This window comes from Amblyomma americanum, chromosome 2, assembly GCF_052857255.1.
Source record: "Amblyomma americanum isolate KBUSLIRL-KWMA chromosome 2, ASM5285725v1, whole genome shotgun sequence".
Classification (NCBI taxonomy): Eukaryota; Metazoa; Arthropoda; class Arachnida; order Ixodida; family Ixodidae; genus Amblyomma; species Amblyomma americanum.
Window position 1 is genome coordinate 46,106,407 of NC_135498.1, and position 17,998 is coordinate 46,124,404.

The 17,998-nt window shown below is 44.6% G+C and overlaps 1 protein-coding gene across 10 annotated transcripts in view; it reads left to right on the forward strand.

Moving 5' to 3' along the window:
- LOC144121162 (uncharacterized) overlaps window positions 1–17,998 on the forward strand; it is an 80,265-nt gene that overhangs the window by 60,490 nt on the left and 1,777 nt on the right. For 2 of the 10 annotated variants that reach the window (XM_077654162.1, XM_077654163.1), the window contains exons 26-30: window positions 188–232; window positions 320–364; window positions 1,159–1,356; window positions 1,740–1,940; window positions 3,332–3,532. In XM_077654162.1, coding sequence (XP_077510288.1) covers window positions 188–232; window positions 320–364; window positions 1,159–1,356; window positions 1,740–1,940; window positions 3,332–3,469 — 627 coding nt within the window. In that variant the 3' untranslated portion in view covers window positions 3,470–3,532. Of the gene's footprint in view, window positions 1–187; window positions 233–319; window positions 365–1,158; window positions 1,357–1,739; window positions 1,991–3,331; window positions 3,533–17,998 lie in introns of those variants that run through there. The other 8 variants (XM_077654160.1, XM_077654161.1, XM_077654168.1 and 5 more) reach the window with 6 other exon arrangements.

The following is a 17,998-nucleotide window of genomic DNA, read 5'->3' on the forward strand; positions in this document are numbered from 1 at the left end:
CAGCCAGATTGTAGATTGTTTAAAATTTAGTTCAAGTAGGCGTCTAAACAGAAAGTACATTGAATTGTGTTGAGCAGGGCTTTCCTGTACAATTTGTGCAGATTTTACTCGATACAGTTCTTTCAGCGTACATCAAGGTTTTCCTAGTTCAAGCATGCTGCTAAGTGTATCTGTCCTCTTTGTGCAGAAAATCCAATCTCTCGAAGCCTCAGTGGGAGAAAGAGCCCAGAAGGTAGGTGCCCTTATTATGTCACATTTGTCAGCTCAACAGTAGAACTGCTTATAATCATTGTCAATCATTTTCTGATCTGATGCATAGCCTTCCGAGCACAGTAGGCAGGTATTGGCTGGACTCCAGACTGAGGTAAGAAAGCATGTGCATGCTGTATGCTGTGTACTTAACCTGACAGTACTTAATCTAAGGTGCTGTCACTAGATCAGTTTGTCCACACTCTGAAAAATTCTTTGAGGGTTGTGCAAGCTTGGGCGAAAGGGGTGCATTTACAGAGGTGAGTGGGTTGCGATGTGCAGCTTTTAATGTCGCTTTTCCCTGCGAGGACGGAAAAGTGGAGGGTGGGTGTGCATGAAGAGTCAGACTGTTAGGGTCCTTTTAGAGTGCAGTCCTTGTGCATCCTTTCCTTCCTGCATTCTTCGTCGTCTTCATTATCGGAAATATTAGCGTAGCCAGTTGTCCAAGTAGCAGAGCGAAACACCACAGGAAGGTGGCTAGCAGCGTAACATTCCACCTGCCAGCGGTGGTAGGTGAAGGCAGGTGAAGAGCTGCACTCAAATCTTGCATTACCAACTATCATAGTCGTCAGTCAATTTTTTTGCCTTTCCTCCTCTCTTCCACATCTCTGCCGCCGCCGTTCGCCAATCCATATACACATGACAACCATCGCCCTCCCCATTTGTGCACGTGAGTGGCTGTAGCAGCTTTCTCTGGTCGATTAGAGTCTGAAACTGTGCATAGAATGAACTCTAGACCTGAACAGATGAAGACTTGCACTGCCTCAGCCTGTCTCTGACACTAAGAGTCTTTTCGCAAGTGGCAGCCCTTCCCTTCTTTGAAGCAGGAAGCAGCCCACATTGCATTAACAGTGCCTGTGCACAAAGCCTCTGGTATGGTAATTTCGCTTCCTTCTCTCTGAAATGTAGAACAAGCATCTCAAGGCAGAAGTGTTGAAGCTGCAGAAGGAGGTTCACAACCTAACCAACAAGATAACTGAAACAATGGATGCAGAAGCACTGAAACGTGAGCGCATTGAGCGTCTGTACCGGGAAGCCAAAGAAGAGAACCAGTTCATGAAGAGAGCCAGCATTGCTGCCAGGGCAGGGGTGACGCCAGGCCGCCAGGTAGGTTCTGCAGCAGTGAATGCAAGAAAGAAAACTGGTTTCCTAATTGGATCGGAGCTCAATAAACTGCATCCAGTCATTTTGCCAACTGTAATTGTAAGAGGTGGGTGCAAGTGTTGACTAATATGAATTTGTTTTGCAAGGTTGTGTGGCCTGAAATTCATATAGGCAGCTAGCAGTTGCATACTCCGTTTCTATGGTGGTCATGAATGGTTGATTACATATGGTGGCAAAATTACTCGCACTGCAATGTACGCAAATTGATCTGATGCTTTGACTACAGTTAGAAAGCTGCTTTGCATGAAAGCTTGTTGAAGTAGAGTTGCATTCAGTTTACACTGGTGGTCCCTTGCTGCTAAATAAGATCATTGTGTTTTGACCAGGCTTCAACACCTGTTCAGCGGGGAAGCAGACCTGTGCCTGCGGCACAAGATGTACCCAAGTGCATGCCGATAGAGGAAGCCCCTTTCACATCGTCTCTGCAGATTCCACAAAAGCATAGCACTTCCGTGGCCCAAGCCCCATCATTGATTGCACCTGCTTCTGCAGAAGCGCCAGCAGGCAGCACCTTTAGAGGCAGATTGGTGAGGGCTGCAGCATACGTTTAGCCGCCCACTCGAACTGCTTCCTCAGGGTGTGTAGCTTTGGTCAAAGTGAGCATCTCTAGTGAGCATCTCTAGTGTTGCACCCAGGCTGCCAGAACAACTGCTGAAACAGCGCAGCTACCGATACAGCCCATTTTTGGATTTTCTTAATTTGCTATATCTGGGCGAGCTGAATGTGAAAGAACAAGCAATGTTTCTGTTGTTCCTGCTTGGCACTGGCCTTGTGTGCTTGCAAAATGTTGCTTTTTAGTCAACAGAGGGCAGTATTGCTACAATGTGGTAGCTGCTTTGTGTGGCCCAATCTGACAGGGACAAAGCTTTTTGTGCTCAACTGTACCAAAAATATAAACCTGACTGAAATTAAATTGAACTATTAGCAGTGCAGAAGGTTTCAGTGATGCATCCCCATCAGGGATTCAACCTTCACCTGTGAACCACAAAAGTTATGCTTTCTGCTCTTGAATTTCGGCCCTGTTCCGGGATAGCGCCCTCCCCCCCCCCACTTCGCCAGTAATTTCGACTTGTGGGGGTGGGGGCGCTTGCTTGGAATTTTACAGTATGTAGAATAAATTCCATTGAGCATTCATGCCGCATACAAGTCCTCAAAATCTTGCAATGCAATGACGTGGCCTGCGTGACGTCAGTTATGAGGAGACTGTAATTGGCTTGCCACAAACCCCAAGGATGTTTGTAAATGATGGAGGCGGGGGCATGACCAGCTGAAGAATATCCAGTCTATAGTGCTGTGGCAAGGGAGTGAGCAGGCAAAAATAAAAGTAAACTGAGCCAAGGTGTAGTGTAGTACCGGCCTGTAATTTTTTTTTTTCTGGCTCGCTCTGGTGTACGAGTGAAAAAGAAAAGGAAGGGGTTTATTTTAATTGCTGAAATCTCTGGTGCTACATAATCTAATCTAAAATTTTTGCAGGAGGATGATGGGCAATTCATTATCCATCAGTACTGATAGATGTTGAATTACCCATCTCCTGCAAGAATCCTAAGTGGTCAAACTGGTTTTAAGAACTAGTTGCGACTTAATGCCAACAACACCAGTTGATATCTAGCTGGTTTTCAACTTGTTCTATTTGGAATCTACTGGGAATTTTTTCCTTAAACCAAGATGCACATTGATGAAGAGTAGAGCATAGCACTCTTTACTCTTGTGTCCTATGCTGTCCTTTCTACCTGCGCTACCGCTGAAGTCCTTAAACCAGTTTGACCAGCTAAGATTTTCACCTCGCTTTCCCTTAGCCTTGGTGAAAACTATTTCAGGTACCCTTTAAGTGTTGGATTTAAATGTATGCATGCCACTTTCATATTGTTAGGTTAGCCTCAGTGCTGCAGTTTTACATGGGCCTAATGATTTCTCGCAGGCATCTGTAGTTCCAGCATTGCCCAAAAAATCAACGCACCTGAAAGGGGACTCAAGTTCAACTGGAGTGTCGGCAGGTGCATCGGCCCCAAAGAAGCACAGATCGGACAGCCCAAGCTTGAATGTCTATGACTTTTAGTATCCCCGATTTATCTTTTCATGGTTTCCAAGGTGTGCCTCAATAAAGAATTCTGACTGCACCAAATGCCCTTGTGAGCATCGCTTATGTGTTTCCTTTATTTATTTTGTCTGCACTTTGGTGGGCATCATTCTTTTCTTTGAAAAAAAATGTCGTTGAATACATTACGCAAAGTACGCTGCCATGAGATGTGGGCTGTTTTGGTTTTATTCATTTTGCATTCAAAATGCATGTTTCAGCATCTTGTGCATGAAGGTCTAAGTTAGACTGATATCGAGTCATTTGTACTTTTTCCAATTACCTTTAGTTACAGTGTCTTTAGCATTAAGCCTGTGTGTAGTTAGGCTCAGTTCTGCTTGTCCTCAAGGCTAGTTATTATTTTCAAGCTTTATGCTTATGTCTTGTGTCGTTCGATGCGAGTTTTATGTTTACACCTGCTTTCAGATCAGATCAGCTTAACCTCGATCAGACCTTAACCCGAGTAATATCGTCGCCAGACGTGCCAACTACCCAGCAAAGCAAAACAATGAGCCAGTCAGACTAAACACATGCTTTCGCACGCCTACTCAGCTTGACTGCGTTAAAACCCCACCACTTTTTTACATTTCCCCTCACTATGGCGTACCTCATTGCTTGAGCTGCTTTGGGACGTTAAACCACCATAAACTAAACTAACTTAAGCTAAGCGCAACATATCCTTCGCTGGGACTTGCCAAGGTTTAGTGGCTCTCGTGATCGCTCTGAATGCGCGGAACCTCATCCTGAACGGCCGCGATAGCGTATCCGCATTTTTTTGGCTGAAGGGATCGAGGCAGCAACAAGGAGGGGGCAAGTTGCGGCACGCGTGCTCTTCTGCGTTGTTTTTGCGGCGACCTCTCGAGTCTTACACAATCCTTCTGTATTGGAGTCTACATATTGTGCCTTTTAAAAGAAATCAAAGTCCTCCAACAAGACTTCAAATCTCAGTTTGCCAAACTCGAGCAAACCATGAAGTTTTTGGCATCACGTACACGTTTAAACTTAATAAGGAGCAGTGTGACACTGCACGTAAAAAGAAGGCCCAGTCTCAAAGACCGACCCAAGCTCAACAACTCTTCATAATGGGGCTCTGGGAGACTACTGTTCTACAGTGGAATTGCCGGAGCTTTTGCCAGAACGGCCCTATCCTCTTAATGCGAGATTTAGACACCCTGCTTCAAGAAACGCGAGGACCATGTACCCTTCCAGGCTACAGGGTGTTCACAGATCCTGTTATAGAGCATAAGGCAAAGGACATGAGTGAAGTTATAGTACCTAGTCAGGCTGTATAGTCCTCATACGCACAGATTGCGAGGCGACGCAGATCCGCCTTTCTGGAATCGGTAATAAATATATCGAGAGGTCGTCATTGTAAAGATGGGGTCTCTGGGTCGTAAGCTTATAATTTCGGTATCTGTTTACTACAGGCCTCTTACCACACAGCTCAGGGTGGACAAATATGAATGGCTTCAACAATTGATATTGCAATTAACCGATCACCACAGTCCAGTTATTGTTCGCGGCGACTTCAACGGTACGCCAAAAACTTTCTTTGGGGTTACTCCACGACCGGCTGCCGGGGGCGTCGTCTAAAGGAAGCCATGGAGTTTTCTAACTTACGTCTTTGCTACGAGCCACATACATGTGCCCGCGCGGGTCGGCCTCCACACTAGACAAACCGACACTACACCGGACCTCACTCTTGCAACTCCTGGCGCGGTAAAACATTGGGAAATTTTAGATACCACATGGAACAGTGATCACTTCCCCATTGCCACCCGCCGCGGTAGCTCAGTGGTTAGGGCGCTCGGCTATACTGATCCAGAGTTCCCGGGTTCGAACCCGACCGCGGCAGCTGCGCTTTTGTGGAGGCAAAACGCTAAGGCGCCCGTGTGCTGTGAGATGTCAGTGCACGTTAAAGATCCCCAGGTGGTCGAAATTATTCCGGAGCCCTCCACTACGGCACCTCTTCCTTATTCTTTCACTCCCTCCTTTATCCCTTCCCTTACGGCGAGGTTCGGGTGTCCGCCTATATATGAGAGATACCGCGCCATTTCATTTCCCCAAAAAACCAATTATTATTAATTCCCCATTGCCATCCGTGTCAACAACAAACGGCTTCGAGCCAAGAAGACATGCCCTCACTCTATAATGGCGATGCTTTCGTGACTTGTCGTAACATATTTTAAATGTCATAGCTCCCAGCAATTTGTCCATGAGGTTAGCACAGCTAAAGCGATGGCAACAGAAGAAATAGAATGTAGCGACAAAACTAAACTCGACAACCACTTAGTCAACTAGCTGTGGAAACGTGCCTCTGTCCTCACGAACCGCTACCGTACACGCGGCAAGCACCACAAGGATCTTCTAAAACTTCGTCGCCACTACAATACGTACCATATGCGCGCTGCACACTTCGCCTAGACGGAGAAAACTGGCACCATATCTGCGCTGAGATGGGACAAGAAAAGGGGCTCTGTAAACTGTAGGCCCTTTACAGAAGCATGGCTGGAAAAGGGAAAAAGCGGACTTCCATTTTTGCAGAGCTCTCCTTAGAACAACCGATGTCCTCGGTAGAGGAGCAACTCATATCCGGACCTTATTTCCGTACGCTGCAGACCAACCTCCTGATAACCTTCTTCCCGTTACTGTGCCTACGCTGGATCCCGAACTTGACAAGCCGTTCACAATTGCTAGGGGAAATGTCGGCAGCGCTCGCTCAAGGAAAAAGCTACCTGGCCCCAGGGCACGACGTCGTCACCTCGCAGATGCTTAGAAATCTTGGTGATGCCGCCAAAGCACAGCTCCTAGAAACAGTAAATAGCTCATGGGAGACGGGATGTGCCGGAGCTGCTCAAGCTATTAAGACTGGTCAACCCCATACCAAAGCCTGGAAAAGATCCTTCTATCATTTCCAACCTCAGACCAATTGCTCTCACTTCCACGATCTGCAGATTGATTGAGCGACTATTCGACAATAGGACTCAATACTGCCTGGAATACACAACTTGGTACCACCCTGCACAAACCGGCTTTCGCCCCAATTTGAGTACACAATTAAGATTGCTTATGGATGCTTCGGCGAGTCATTAATCGAACTTCCCAGTGCATCGTGCCTGATTACGTTCTCGCGGTCGACATGAGAAAAGCTTTTGACAAAGTAGATCAAAACGTCATCCTTGCGGAGCTTGCCCAGGCCTAACCCTGTCAACGGGCGCTGAACTGGATAGGGAACTTTCTCCAGAGCAGACCCGCCCGTCTCGACTGTGGTACCCAAGAATGGACCCCTCGCACATACTACCTCGACGGGGGTGTTCCTCAGGGCTCAATCCTCGGCCCTTTACTGTTTAACTTGGCGATTGCGAACGCAAGATTCGCGATCTTTGGGATGACGCAACAGTGTGGGTCGAGGCCAATGATTTTTGAGTCCGCCGATCACATGCAAGCCGAGCTGCAGGCAGCAGTGCATAGCCTGGATACCTCACTAAAGGAACTGGGCCTTGAACTGGCACCTGACAAGACTGAATTTCTCAGCAGTGATGGTACGACTCGTACTAACCCGTCCCAACAGTTGCATCTTCTCATGGCCGGCCAGGTGCTCACATCTCATAACGGATCACCTCACTCAGGTGTGCCCGTCAGCAGCTCTAACAGTCCTCGTACTTAGATCAAACTCCTCAAGAGCAGCTGGAAGATTACCCTACATCTCATCGCTCGTATGTCAAACAAGTACGATGGTTCAACCGTTTAATCCATTCCCCTTGCTTGAAAAAAGAAAGGTTGAAGCCTAGTCCGCTCCTCTCTAGCTTGGTCTCCAACCCTTGCAGGTACATGAAGAACAAAGGGGATAGAGGACATCCTTGCCTAAGCCCCCGCTGTATCCCTACAGGCCCTGACACATTTTTTCCCATTTTATGAGCACTGTTACCTTTATATAATCTTTTAAAAGATTAATTATTACATCTTCCACATCCAATGTGCCCAGTATGTCCCACAAATACTCCTGAATAACGTTGTCATAGGCTCCCCTAATATCCAGAAATGCTAGCCATAGGGGCCTGTGTTCCTTTTCAGCAATTTCTATACACTGCGTCAAAGAAAATAGATTGCCCTCCAACCTCCTTTGTTTCCGGAACCCATTTTGTAGTTCCCCTAGCACCCACTCGTTCTCCACCCAAGCCTGCAATCTATCCTTTATAATCTGCATCACCACCCTAGCTGTAAACCACAGATGTCACTGTTATGGGACGATAGTTGCTTACGTCAGCTTTGGATCCTCTAGGATGGATGAATGGATGGAAGGTAGGAGCGTCCCCTTTGAAACGGGCAGTGGTTGTTGCCACTATGCTCAGTTTTTTTCCTTTATTTTTGTTTACTCTGCTGTAAGTTGTTAATGCAATTCGCCATTTCCTTTAAAAAAAACGTCTTCCTACACTTTAAAACTTATGTCACCTCTCTGCTTTTGTGCCGCCAATCCTCCAATCGTTTTGCTAATTTACACCGAAGATTTATTTACATGGCTATTGTTATCTCTAAACCCTAAGGCCTCAGGACGAGTGACTGTGCCTGCATCGACGTCGGGATGGATACCATCGCATTTTAGGATGAGGTGTTCTATTGTTTCTACAGATTTACCACACACAGCACATGTGTCATCTTCTTCGTTAAATTTTTTTCTCTAGCTGCGCGTTCTAAGACACCCTGACCTAGCTTCAAATAGGAGGGCACTGCCTCATGAGTTATCATAAAACGTTTCCTTCCTGATCTGCCTTTTCCAGCATCGATATAGTTCTGCACTATGCTTCTTTTCCATTGAATCTATCCAATTTTTACCTTCGACGTTTTTAACCTGTCGTTTAATGCTCTTTCTTTCTCCTTCCTCGTCTCTGGCAAACTTACTGGCCAGCTTTCTAGTTCGTTTCCGCCACTGTGTGTCAACGCTCTTTCTGTACAGGTATTTAAATACCTTAGCTGCCCACCTGTTATCATCCAATTTCCTCAGGCGTTCTTCGTATAGTACTTTACTCTGAGCTTCCCGTGCTTCGAACGTTGCCCAGCCCATATCCCCCTGTACTGCCTCGTTTGTGGTTTTCCCGTGGGCACCTAGTGCTTTTCTTCCGACAGTTCTCTGATTTACTTCTAATCGCGACTGAACTTCAGCCCTTAAGCATAGAACCGCATTCCCGAAAGTAAGCCCCGGCACCATTATTCCTTTCCAAATACCTCTGAGGACTTCATACCTGTTGTACCGCCACAATGCCCTATGTTTCATTATCCCGGCATCTCTTCGCCCTTTTGCTATGAGAGACTGTTCGTGCTTTTCCGTGTACGTATGCCCGTTGTTTACCCATACCCTGAGATATTTGTATTCGGCCATTCGGGGTATTTCATGGCTTTGTATTGTAAGCTCCTGATCAGTTGTGCCGTTGAAAACCATCACACCTGACTTATTTGAGCTAAAACTGAAACTTAGACTGTCTCCTTCGTCTCCACAGCAATTCACCAAAGTTTGCAAATCTTCCTGGCTATCAGCTAACAGCACAATATCGTCCGCATACATTAAACCCGGTAGTCGTTGCTCCACAACTTTTCCGCCTAATGTGTATGACAGATCATAACCTAGATTGCTTCCTTGTAGCCTTCTTTCCATACTTATCATATAAAGCATGAACAGCAGCGGTGATAGAGGACAACCTTGCCTTAATCCTTTGTGTATCTGAACAGTTGTTGTACTCTTTAATCCTTCCCATGTTATTTCAACTTCATTTTCTCGATATATTTCCTGTAGAAAATTAATTACCTCATGACTGACACCTTCACCTTTTAATATGTTCCACAGGAGTTCCCTGTTCATGTTGTCGTATGCACCGCTTATGTCCAAGAAGGCTAAATACAGAGGCCTGTTTTCCGCCTTAGCTATTTCTATGCACTGGGTAAGCACGAACAGGCAATCATCTAAGCGCCTACCACTTCTGAACCCGTTCTGAAGTGTTCTCCGTGTATTCTATTACTTCCTACCCATGACTGCATTTTTATTTTCACCGCCTGCATCGCCAGCCTGTATGTAACTGATGTTATCGTAATCGGTCGGAAGGATTTTATGTTCGTCTTATTGCCTTTTCCTTTATAAACCAAATTCATTTTACTCTGTTTCCAGCTGTGCGTAATTTGCTGATTCGTTTTGACTGCCTCCAATACTTTTATCAGCGTTTCCTTGCCTCTTGGGCCAAGTTCATTAATTAGCTTGATTGGAATTTCGTCGATCCCTGCTGACGTACATCTTGGAATATTTGCTTCCGCCTTTTTCCAGTTAAGATTCGTCAGTTCCACGCTGTTTTCTATTGTGCGTTCCTGTGTTGCTCCATCATTTGGGGTGATTACTCTATCGTCTTTCTTAAATGACTCAGCTATAACTGATGAAATGTAGTTCACAGCGTCATCTCCCTGTAAATATTTTCCTTCGGCATCGTGAATCTGTTCCTGCTTTCTGTGATTCGCTCTGCCCAGCCAGCTTATATGGTTCCAAAATTTTCTTGGCCCCCTTTAGTTGCATCGTGAACTTCAGCCAGCCAGCGTTCAGGGGACTGCTTTATTTTAGCCTGGCTGAGGACCTGCACTTGCTGTTTCTTTTGTGAATAAAATTCCCATTTTCGGCCTATTTCCTCTTCAGATAACTGCGCCCTCTTTGCTTCTCTGTGTTCCCGTGATGCCAACCGTCGTTGTATGATGGCCTCCCTAATTTCCTTATTCCACCAACTCCGTGGCTTCCTCTTTCCTGTCCAGCGGTTTACTCCTTTTACTTGTTTTATTATTGTACTAATGAGGAGTTCTAACTTATTATAATCCCACTTTTCCATGGGATGTGTCTTTATTGCTTCCTCTATGCACGCCGCTATTTGCGCTATTTGTTCGTCATTTAATTTTCCGCACTCTTTTTGACTCCCCTTCATTTCTCTTTTGAGCTGGGCTCCAAACTGTAGACTAATACGCTTATGATCACTACCGAGGCTGTACTTCCCATCTTCGTCTATTTTCACCATTGCGAGCTTGCTATACATCCCCTGCGAGACTAAGCAGTAGTCAATGGTCGTTTGCCTGTTACGGGATTCCCACGTGATTTGTCCCTCACACTTAGTTTCTCTATTTACAATGTCTAGGTTGTGTCGCAATTGGTTTGGTTTGATGATAGAAGGTTGTGGCCAAGTACTACGCCAGGGTGGCCAAATCCTGCTCTGGTGAGAGAGTGTGTTGTCGGTTCTGGTCACCGAGATAAGGCCGCACTCCAGGCCTGGTTATGCAATTCCATCGACACGCGGATTTTTTTAAAACCCGGTGGAGAATTGCGCGGCATTAGGATTTGAACCCCGGTCCTCTTGCACGCGAGGAAGATGTTCTACCTCTACGCCATCGCTGCAGCCTATCCGTTGCCTACAAAGTATTCACTAAGGTAATCGCTAATAGAGTCAAGGCAATGTTAGACTTTAATCAACCAAATGATCAGGCAGGCTTTCGTAAAGGATATTCCACAATAGATCATATTTACACTATCAATCAGGTGATAGAGAAATGCGCAGAATATAACCAACCTCTATATATAGATTTCATTGATTACGAGAAAGCATTCGACTCAGTGGAAACCTCAGCAGTCATACAGGCATTGCGTAATCAGGGGGTAGAAGAGCCTACTATAGTCTTCCATAAAGTCAGCAATAAAATTCCAATAAGGAAGGGCGTCAGGCAAGGAGACACGATCTCGCAAATGCTGTTCACCGCATGTTTACAGGAGGTATTTCGAGGCCTGAATTGGGAACAGTTGGGAATATGAATAAATGGAGAATACCTAAATAATCTGCGATTTGCTGATGACATTGCCTTGCTGAGTCACTCAGGAGGTGAACTGCAAATCATGATCAATGAGTTAGACAGGCAGAGCAGATCGATGGGTCTAAAAATTAACATGCAGAAAACCAAGGTAATGTTCAACAGCCTAGCAAGGGAACAACCGTTCACAATTGGCAGCGAGAGCCTAGAAATTGTGACGGAATACGTCTACTTAGGGCAGGTAGTGACAGCTGATCCGGATCATGAGAGGGAGATAACTAGAAGGATAAGAATGGGGTGGAGCCCATATGGCAAATTCTCGCAGATCATGAGGGGCAGTTTACCAATTTCCCTCAAGAGGAAAGTGTACAACAGCATAATCTTACCGGTACTCACCTACGGGGCAGAAACGTGGAGGCTAACGAAAAGAGTTCAGCTTAAGTTAAGGACAACGCAGCGAGCCATGGAAAGAAAAATGATAGGTGTAACGTTAAGAGATCGGAAGCGGGCAGAGTGGGTGAGGGAACAAACACGGGTTAATGACATCCTAGTCGAAATCAAGAGAAAGAAATGGGCTTGGGCAGGGCATGTAATGCGAAGGCAAGATAACCGCTGGTCTTTAAGGGTAACGGAGTGGGTTCCAAGAGAAAGTAAGCTTAGCAGGGGTCGGCAGAAGGTTAGGTGGGCGGATGAGATTAAGAAGTTTGCAGGCAAAGGGTGGATGCAGCTGGCAAAGGATAGGGTTAATTGGAGAGACATGGGAGAGGCCTTTGCCCTGCAGTGGGTGTAGTAAGGATGATGATGATGATGATGATGATGAGGTTGTGTCGCTCACAGAAGTCTAGCATCAACTTCCCGTTATAATCTGTGTATCCATCCAGATACTCGATGTGGCCATTCATGTCCCCCAACAGAATAATATTGGCGCCTTCTCCAAACTGCTTTATATCGTCATTGAGACACTTAATTAGATCCGTCTTCTCTTGACTGCATTTGTCCCCTGTCCCTAAATAAACTACTCCTAGACGTCCTTTTACCGGCAGTTGTACCCGATACCCAGACATGTTCTTTGCAAGTTGACTTTATTCTTTGCCAATTTGTTCCTTGATGTATCGGCATACCTACTCCTCCTCCCTTCCTCTCCGTTGTTGTTCTGTTGCTCCCTTCTCAGACGTAGCCATCAATAAATGGTGGGTCTTCTAGATCCCTGAGATGTGTCTCGCATAGCACGTATACACCTACTTCTTCGTCCTTCAACTGCTGTTCTATCTCTAACCACTTCGCTCTCTTTCTACCGCCTTGCATGTTTATGTACCTGATCCTAGTGTTAAATTTCTTTTTTTGTAGTTTTCTTCCTGGACCTCTTAGTGGCTATTTTATTGGCGTCAGCCTTCATTGCTACACTTTCTACTTTGCTTCTACCTACCCCTATGCCCTGAGCCGCAGTGGACCCCCTAGAGGGTCCTCTGACAGCGCCGCCATACGGCGGACGCGCGCTCTACTGCGGGCAGCAAAACCGCTGACGCTTCGGGCATTATCTTCAGGAGGTTCTAGTTCACTCTTCGCGAGGTGGCAGTGGCGGCAGCAGCGGCAATTCCGGGTTTTCAAATTTTGCCAGTAACAAGAAACAAGTATCTTTTGTGACTTACGAAAAAAATGTTGAGTAATATTTTTTATGTTGTCACTTTATTCAACTACATGTCCGCAGCTGAACTTAGCTTAATTTTAAAATTATAACGGCGATCGTCTGCACGCCGTGACGCCGTCTGGTATGCCCAGTGCGCAGTTGGTTCACTGCACATTTCATTGGCTGCTTTTGTGGCGGCTGCGCATTCAACGAGAGTGAAAACCAGGTGAAAACATCGCCGGACATCGCAGAGTGTCGTAAGTCGCGACATCCTCGCCGCATTAACGACGGCAAGTCCTAGGTATCGCGTTATTATTCATGTAGTAATGCTAGCTGTAAACGATGCATAGAACCGTGTGTGCAGTTTCGCTCCGTTAGTAGTTCGTAAACTTTGTAACCTTTTTCATTTCGGTCTCAGTGTAGACGACAAAGGTGGAGTATATATATGCGATAGTCGTGTGTAGTTAGCAACAGCTCGTGACTGAAAAGCATCTTTTTTTTGGTCGAGTGCATGCGTTGGAGCGCCAGCGTACATTGCCCGTGCCAGACAGGTCGCGATTTGTAGAGAATCTCGATGTTGTGTTATATTTCCGATTTTCATTTGTTAGTGCGCTGTATTTATTATTGATCGAGCTTTCCCCCCCCCCCCCCCCCCGCAATATGGTAAGATTGCTTTTTTATCTTGTAATGACAAGTTGGATGCTCCTTGTACTTACATAACTATAGAACGGTGCAGGCGCACTGTAAAATGCTTCTCACGGTTAAACCGCTCGCTTATTCGCGCAGAATTTGACGCAGAGATGGCGTACGACAGTCTTGGTTTCTCTAATATACCAATTTTGGATGGTGTACTTTCCTAATGTGATCAGAATTGTAATAGTTTAGCATTGGCGACCCATAAGAAGCAGCTTTCGCACAGCTGGTGCATTTTTAGCGTTGCAACACGGTACTTTGAGCATCCCGATGTCGATAAAAAAGGTGCAGGCGGTCAAACCACGGAAAGTGTTAATTTTTATTCGCTGTTATAAAAAAGCAATAGCAGGTATCTCAAAATGCTTGTTATTCTGGTTGTCGAGTGTGTGTCGTATTTTATAATGCAACTTCTGAGGAGTGTCCGGCCCTGCTAGGCCTAATCGCCATGTAGTCGCCATTTTTGTCTCTGTGGCACCCTCGACTGACGTTGTGGCGGGGAGGCTATTCTCCGCCATCTTGAATCTTTTAGGAGCCCATCTGAAAAACAGGAGCTGTGCAATGCGCCATGTATATAATTACGTAGGTCCGTAATCGAATCACCGTAATTATGATTCGCCCGCGGCTGACAATGTATGTTATGCTGCTAGGACGGGAAGAGGGGGCGCATATATATTGACACCATTTCGCGCAGCCTTGTCGCTTTTTCGCCGCTGTGGGGTAATCTGCAGCTTTGTGTCCCTGTTTTTCGACTACCGCAGAATGAGCCATGTTTTGCAGCTTAGGGATTGTGACCAACAATTATGACTGAATTTTGTACTTCTTGCAACCGTTCCAATAGGCAGTTAATAGTCGAAAGCCTAGTTTAGTTCCAAAATACTGCAATGGCTTATTCTTGCTCCTCTGTTTTTTCCAGTGGAAATCTAACATCACCATGTAATTAATTTGTTTACATATGAATGACCATTAAGCAAATTCCATTTAAGTTCTGTAAACATTTGTAATAAGCTTGTATAACGATACATATTATAACTCTGAGTAGCATGCGGATTTGCGCAGAGAAATTTAATTCTGCAGCTAAGCCAGCTTAGCTGCAGAACTAAATTTTACTTGAAAAAGTGCACTCAATCAAGTGTTGCTGCTGAATAGATTAGTTTTTGTATGAGAGGACTGTTCATGTGCTTCTGCTGCAATATACGGTCTGAGAAGTTTAAAAAATGTGCAGCTTTTCAGCTTCATTGCACCAAGCACTGCAGTTAATTCATTGCGTTATTCCTAGTTTGGCTTCTGGAAAGACCTCTGGAAAGAGCTGGCTTTCAATAGCGACTGTTGGATTCAGTAGCTGTATTATATGGCATTTAGTCTTGGACTACCTTACCTGCAGTGATGAAGAGATGACTAAAATCTACGTAATTTTACTGTGCAGCCGCGAATATGCGCACTGAGGACAAGATAAATAACATGCTGCCTGCATGTCCCTCGGAGTAAAATTGGCACTTGTGAAGCCCGATGTGTTTAACTAAGCAATGGTAGCTAAAATGATAAAAATTTGATATTGCAAAGCACTCATGCAGTAGTGAATCATATGAATGATACAACAATGGGCATTAAAGGCTCAGCTTTCAGCTCACCTAACACTGAATGGGCTGATGCAAGTGCATTTGTCTGCACTCTTTTGTTTATCTTGTTATGGTTCGTTTTCTTGTAGTTGCATAGCACCAAAAGTAGTGAGTGGTCATCGCTCACTTATTCCATGTTATAATATATCAGGTATATGGGCAATTACGTCTGCCTGATTAATTCTTCTAAAGTGATGCTTTATGATGTATGACATGCTTTCATTGTGCTGCTTGTTGCATCTGATGTCTCCTTTCTTTTTTTACCGTCCTTAGCAGAAAATTTTTCTTAGCATCTAGGTGGTACGCCATGCTTTGTGGAACTTTTTCCCCCTTTTGAATTTTTGAATGCCTGTATGTTTTATTTTGTGTAGAAGACAACTGTCCCACTGCACAGGAAAGACAATGAGTGCAGGCCAAGGCCAACATCAACAAATGCCAACAACATCACGAGTTGGAACTGTCAGTCCTGCACAGAATGGTGATTATGGATCCTCTAATGCTGCTGAGGGGCAACCTGGTAAGACAGCAGGATTAGGCATTGTTAGTAAGTTGAGCTCTAAGGTTTGAAGCTGTAGCTTCAGGACAGTTTAAACTGTCTTGCAGAAATTTTCGGCTCACTTGAGTCATCTAAGTTACATATACTGTTGGGTTGCTTGGGTGGAAAATGTGAGAGTATTTCTGCTTTTTCAATTTCTGACTAAGTGTGAAACTTCTGTTGTGGCACATTAGAAACTGAAAATTTAAGTAATGGGCATATATTTTTACGGTGCTTTGCTATTTAAGGGATATCATCTATGCAGGAGAGATGCACAGGTGTAGCGCACGGGTAGCTTGACCTTCGAGTCTCCCGTGCAATTCCTGTGACCTCCCCCATCTAGCATCACAACAACAGTATAATACTACTGACTCTGCCATGGCTTGTCTTACAATCTTGAATTTATTCATTGCCTTTTGCACTGCCTCTTTTTATGGTCATTTCTGTGCATAAATGTTGTGATCATATAGTCACTCTTTTTTGCGCAAGACAAGTTGGGTAGCCAGAAGCAAGTTTGAGCTTGTACTGAAGCTTATACCACCCTTGATTCTCATCTAGAAATTTTTTTCATTATATAGTAACTACGTTGCTGTAACAGGTAACTTTAGTTCCAAAATATCTTGAAGGTATAGATGATTGCCTTGAATATGGGACAGAAATCAATGAGAGAGTAAACCTCATACAGGCTTACAAGTCTACTGGCGCAGAAGCTGTACTATTGAATATTGGTGCTTTTTGGTTTGCTCAATTGTGTCGCTATGACGCTGATTTGAGTTCTTTTTCCTGTCCTTCTTTTGCTCTTATTCCACTTAGCTGACCGCTACTGCCCGCAATTGTGGCTTTTAGCTGACCATTGATTGTTCAGCTACAGTCATAGCTTATGTAGGAAACCACTGCTTATGGATTTTTTGTTTATGCACATGGCATTCTTTTCTTATGCAGGTGCAGGCATGACCTCGAGTCAGCAAATACCTTGTTACTCGGATGGATTGGATTTCATAAGAGAGACACATGACAAGTTAATCGTATTGACAATGGAGCTCAAATTCAAGGTAAGAACTGTGCTGTATTGTACATGAATTTTCTCATCACTAACAAAGACAGATATGCATAAATGATACCTCAGTTGTTGAGCAAAAGCCTTATATGACCCATTAGCAATGAAGCATGACGTCGGCGTCCAGGAAAAGTCCAGAAAATCGCCAATTAGACTTGCAGTGTAGTACCTAGAGTTGCACGTAGGTCTGTCATATTGATATCCAAAGTAACCATATTATGAGGGAAAGTCGCAACTCCTGCATGCAGGAGGCAGACTTGATGTGGTGGTTAGAGCGAGTGCAGGCTCAATCTGCTTGATTCTGGCTGCCGAACTTGCTCTATTCTGGGCAGATTACGGTTGCATTGAATGACACAACTTGCTAGTAATGCATCAGCTGCACTAATTAGGCATATCTCAATCGCTATGTGGCGGATCTTTGGTTTATTAGGGTTTAATGTCCCAAAGCGACTCAGGCTATGCGGGAGGCCGTAGTGAAGGGTTCTGGAAATTTCGACCACCTGGGGTTCTTTAACGTGCCCTGTCATCGTACAGTACACGGGCCTCTGGAATTTCGCCTCCATCGAAGTTCGGCCCCTACGGCCGAGATTGAACCCGTGTCTTTCGGGTCAGCAGCCAAGTGCCGTAACCACTGAGCCACTGCGGCGGGGCCAATGGAGGGTCTTTAGTCATAAGAAGTTTCAGATATATCTCTGCCCTCCAGTGTTTATTTAGCATTAGGAGACATATAAAGGTTCATCTGAAACCAGTCGACCACTAAGGTGTGTGGAACAGCATATATATATATATATATATATATATATATATATATATATATATATATATATATATATATATATATATATATATATATATATATATATATATATATGTATATATATATATATATATATATATATATATATATATATATATATATATATATATTGTGATGAGTGACTTGCATGCCTTTTACAAGTTTTAAAAGGCTAAGCATGAAGCTTGTTATGCAGCTGCACTTGAGAAGGTGATAAAAGATAATCCAGTGTTTTCACTTTAGTATTTCTTTTGGTATATAGTCCTGTCCTCTTGGGAGTGGCATTCCTGCCACTTGTTTTAAAGTTCTTACAGCCTTATATTTGGTAGTCAGTTTCAAAAGTACTCCAGTATAAACTTTTGAGTA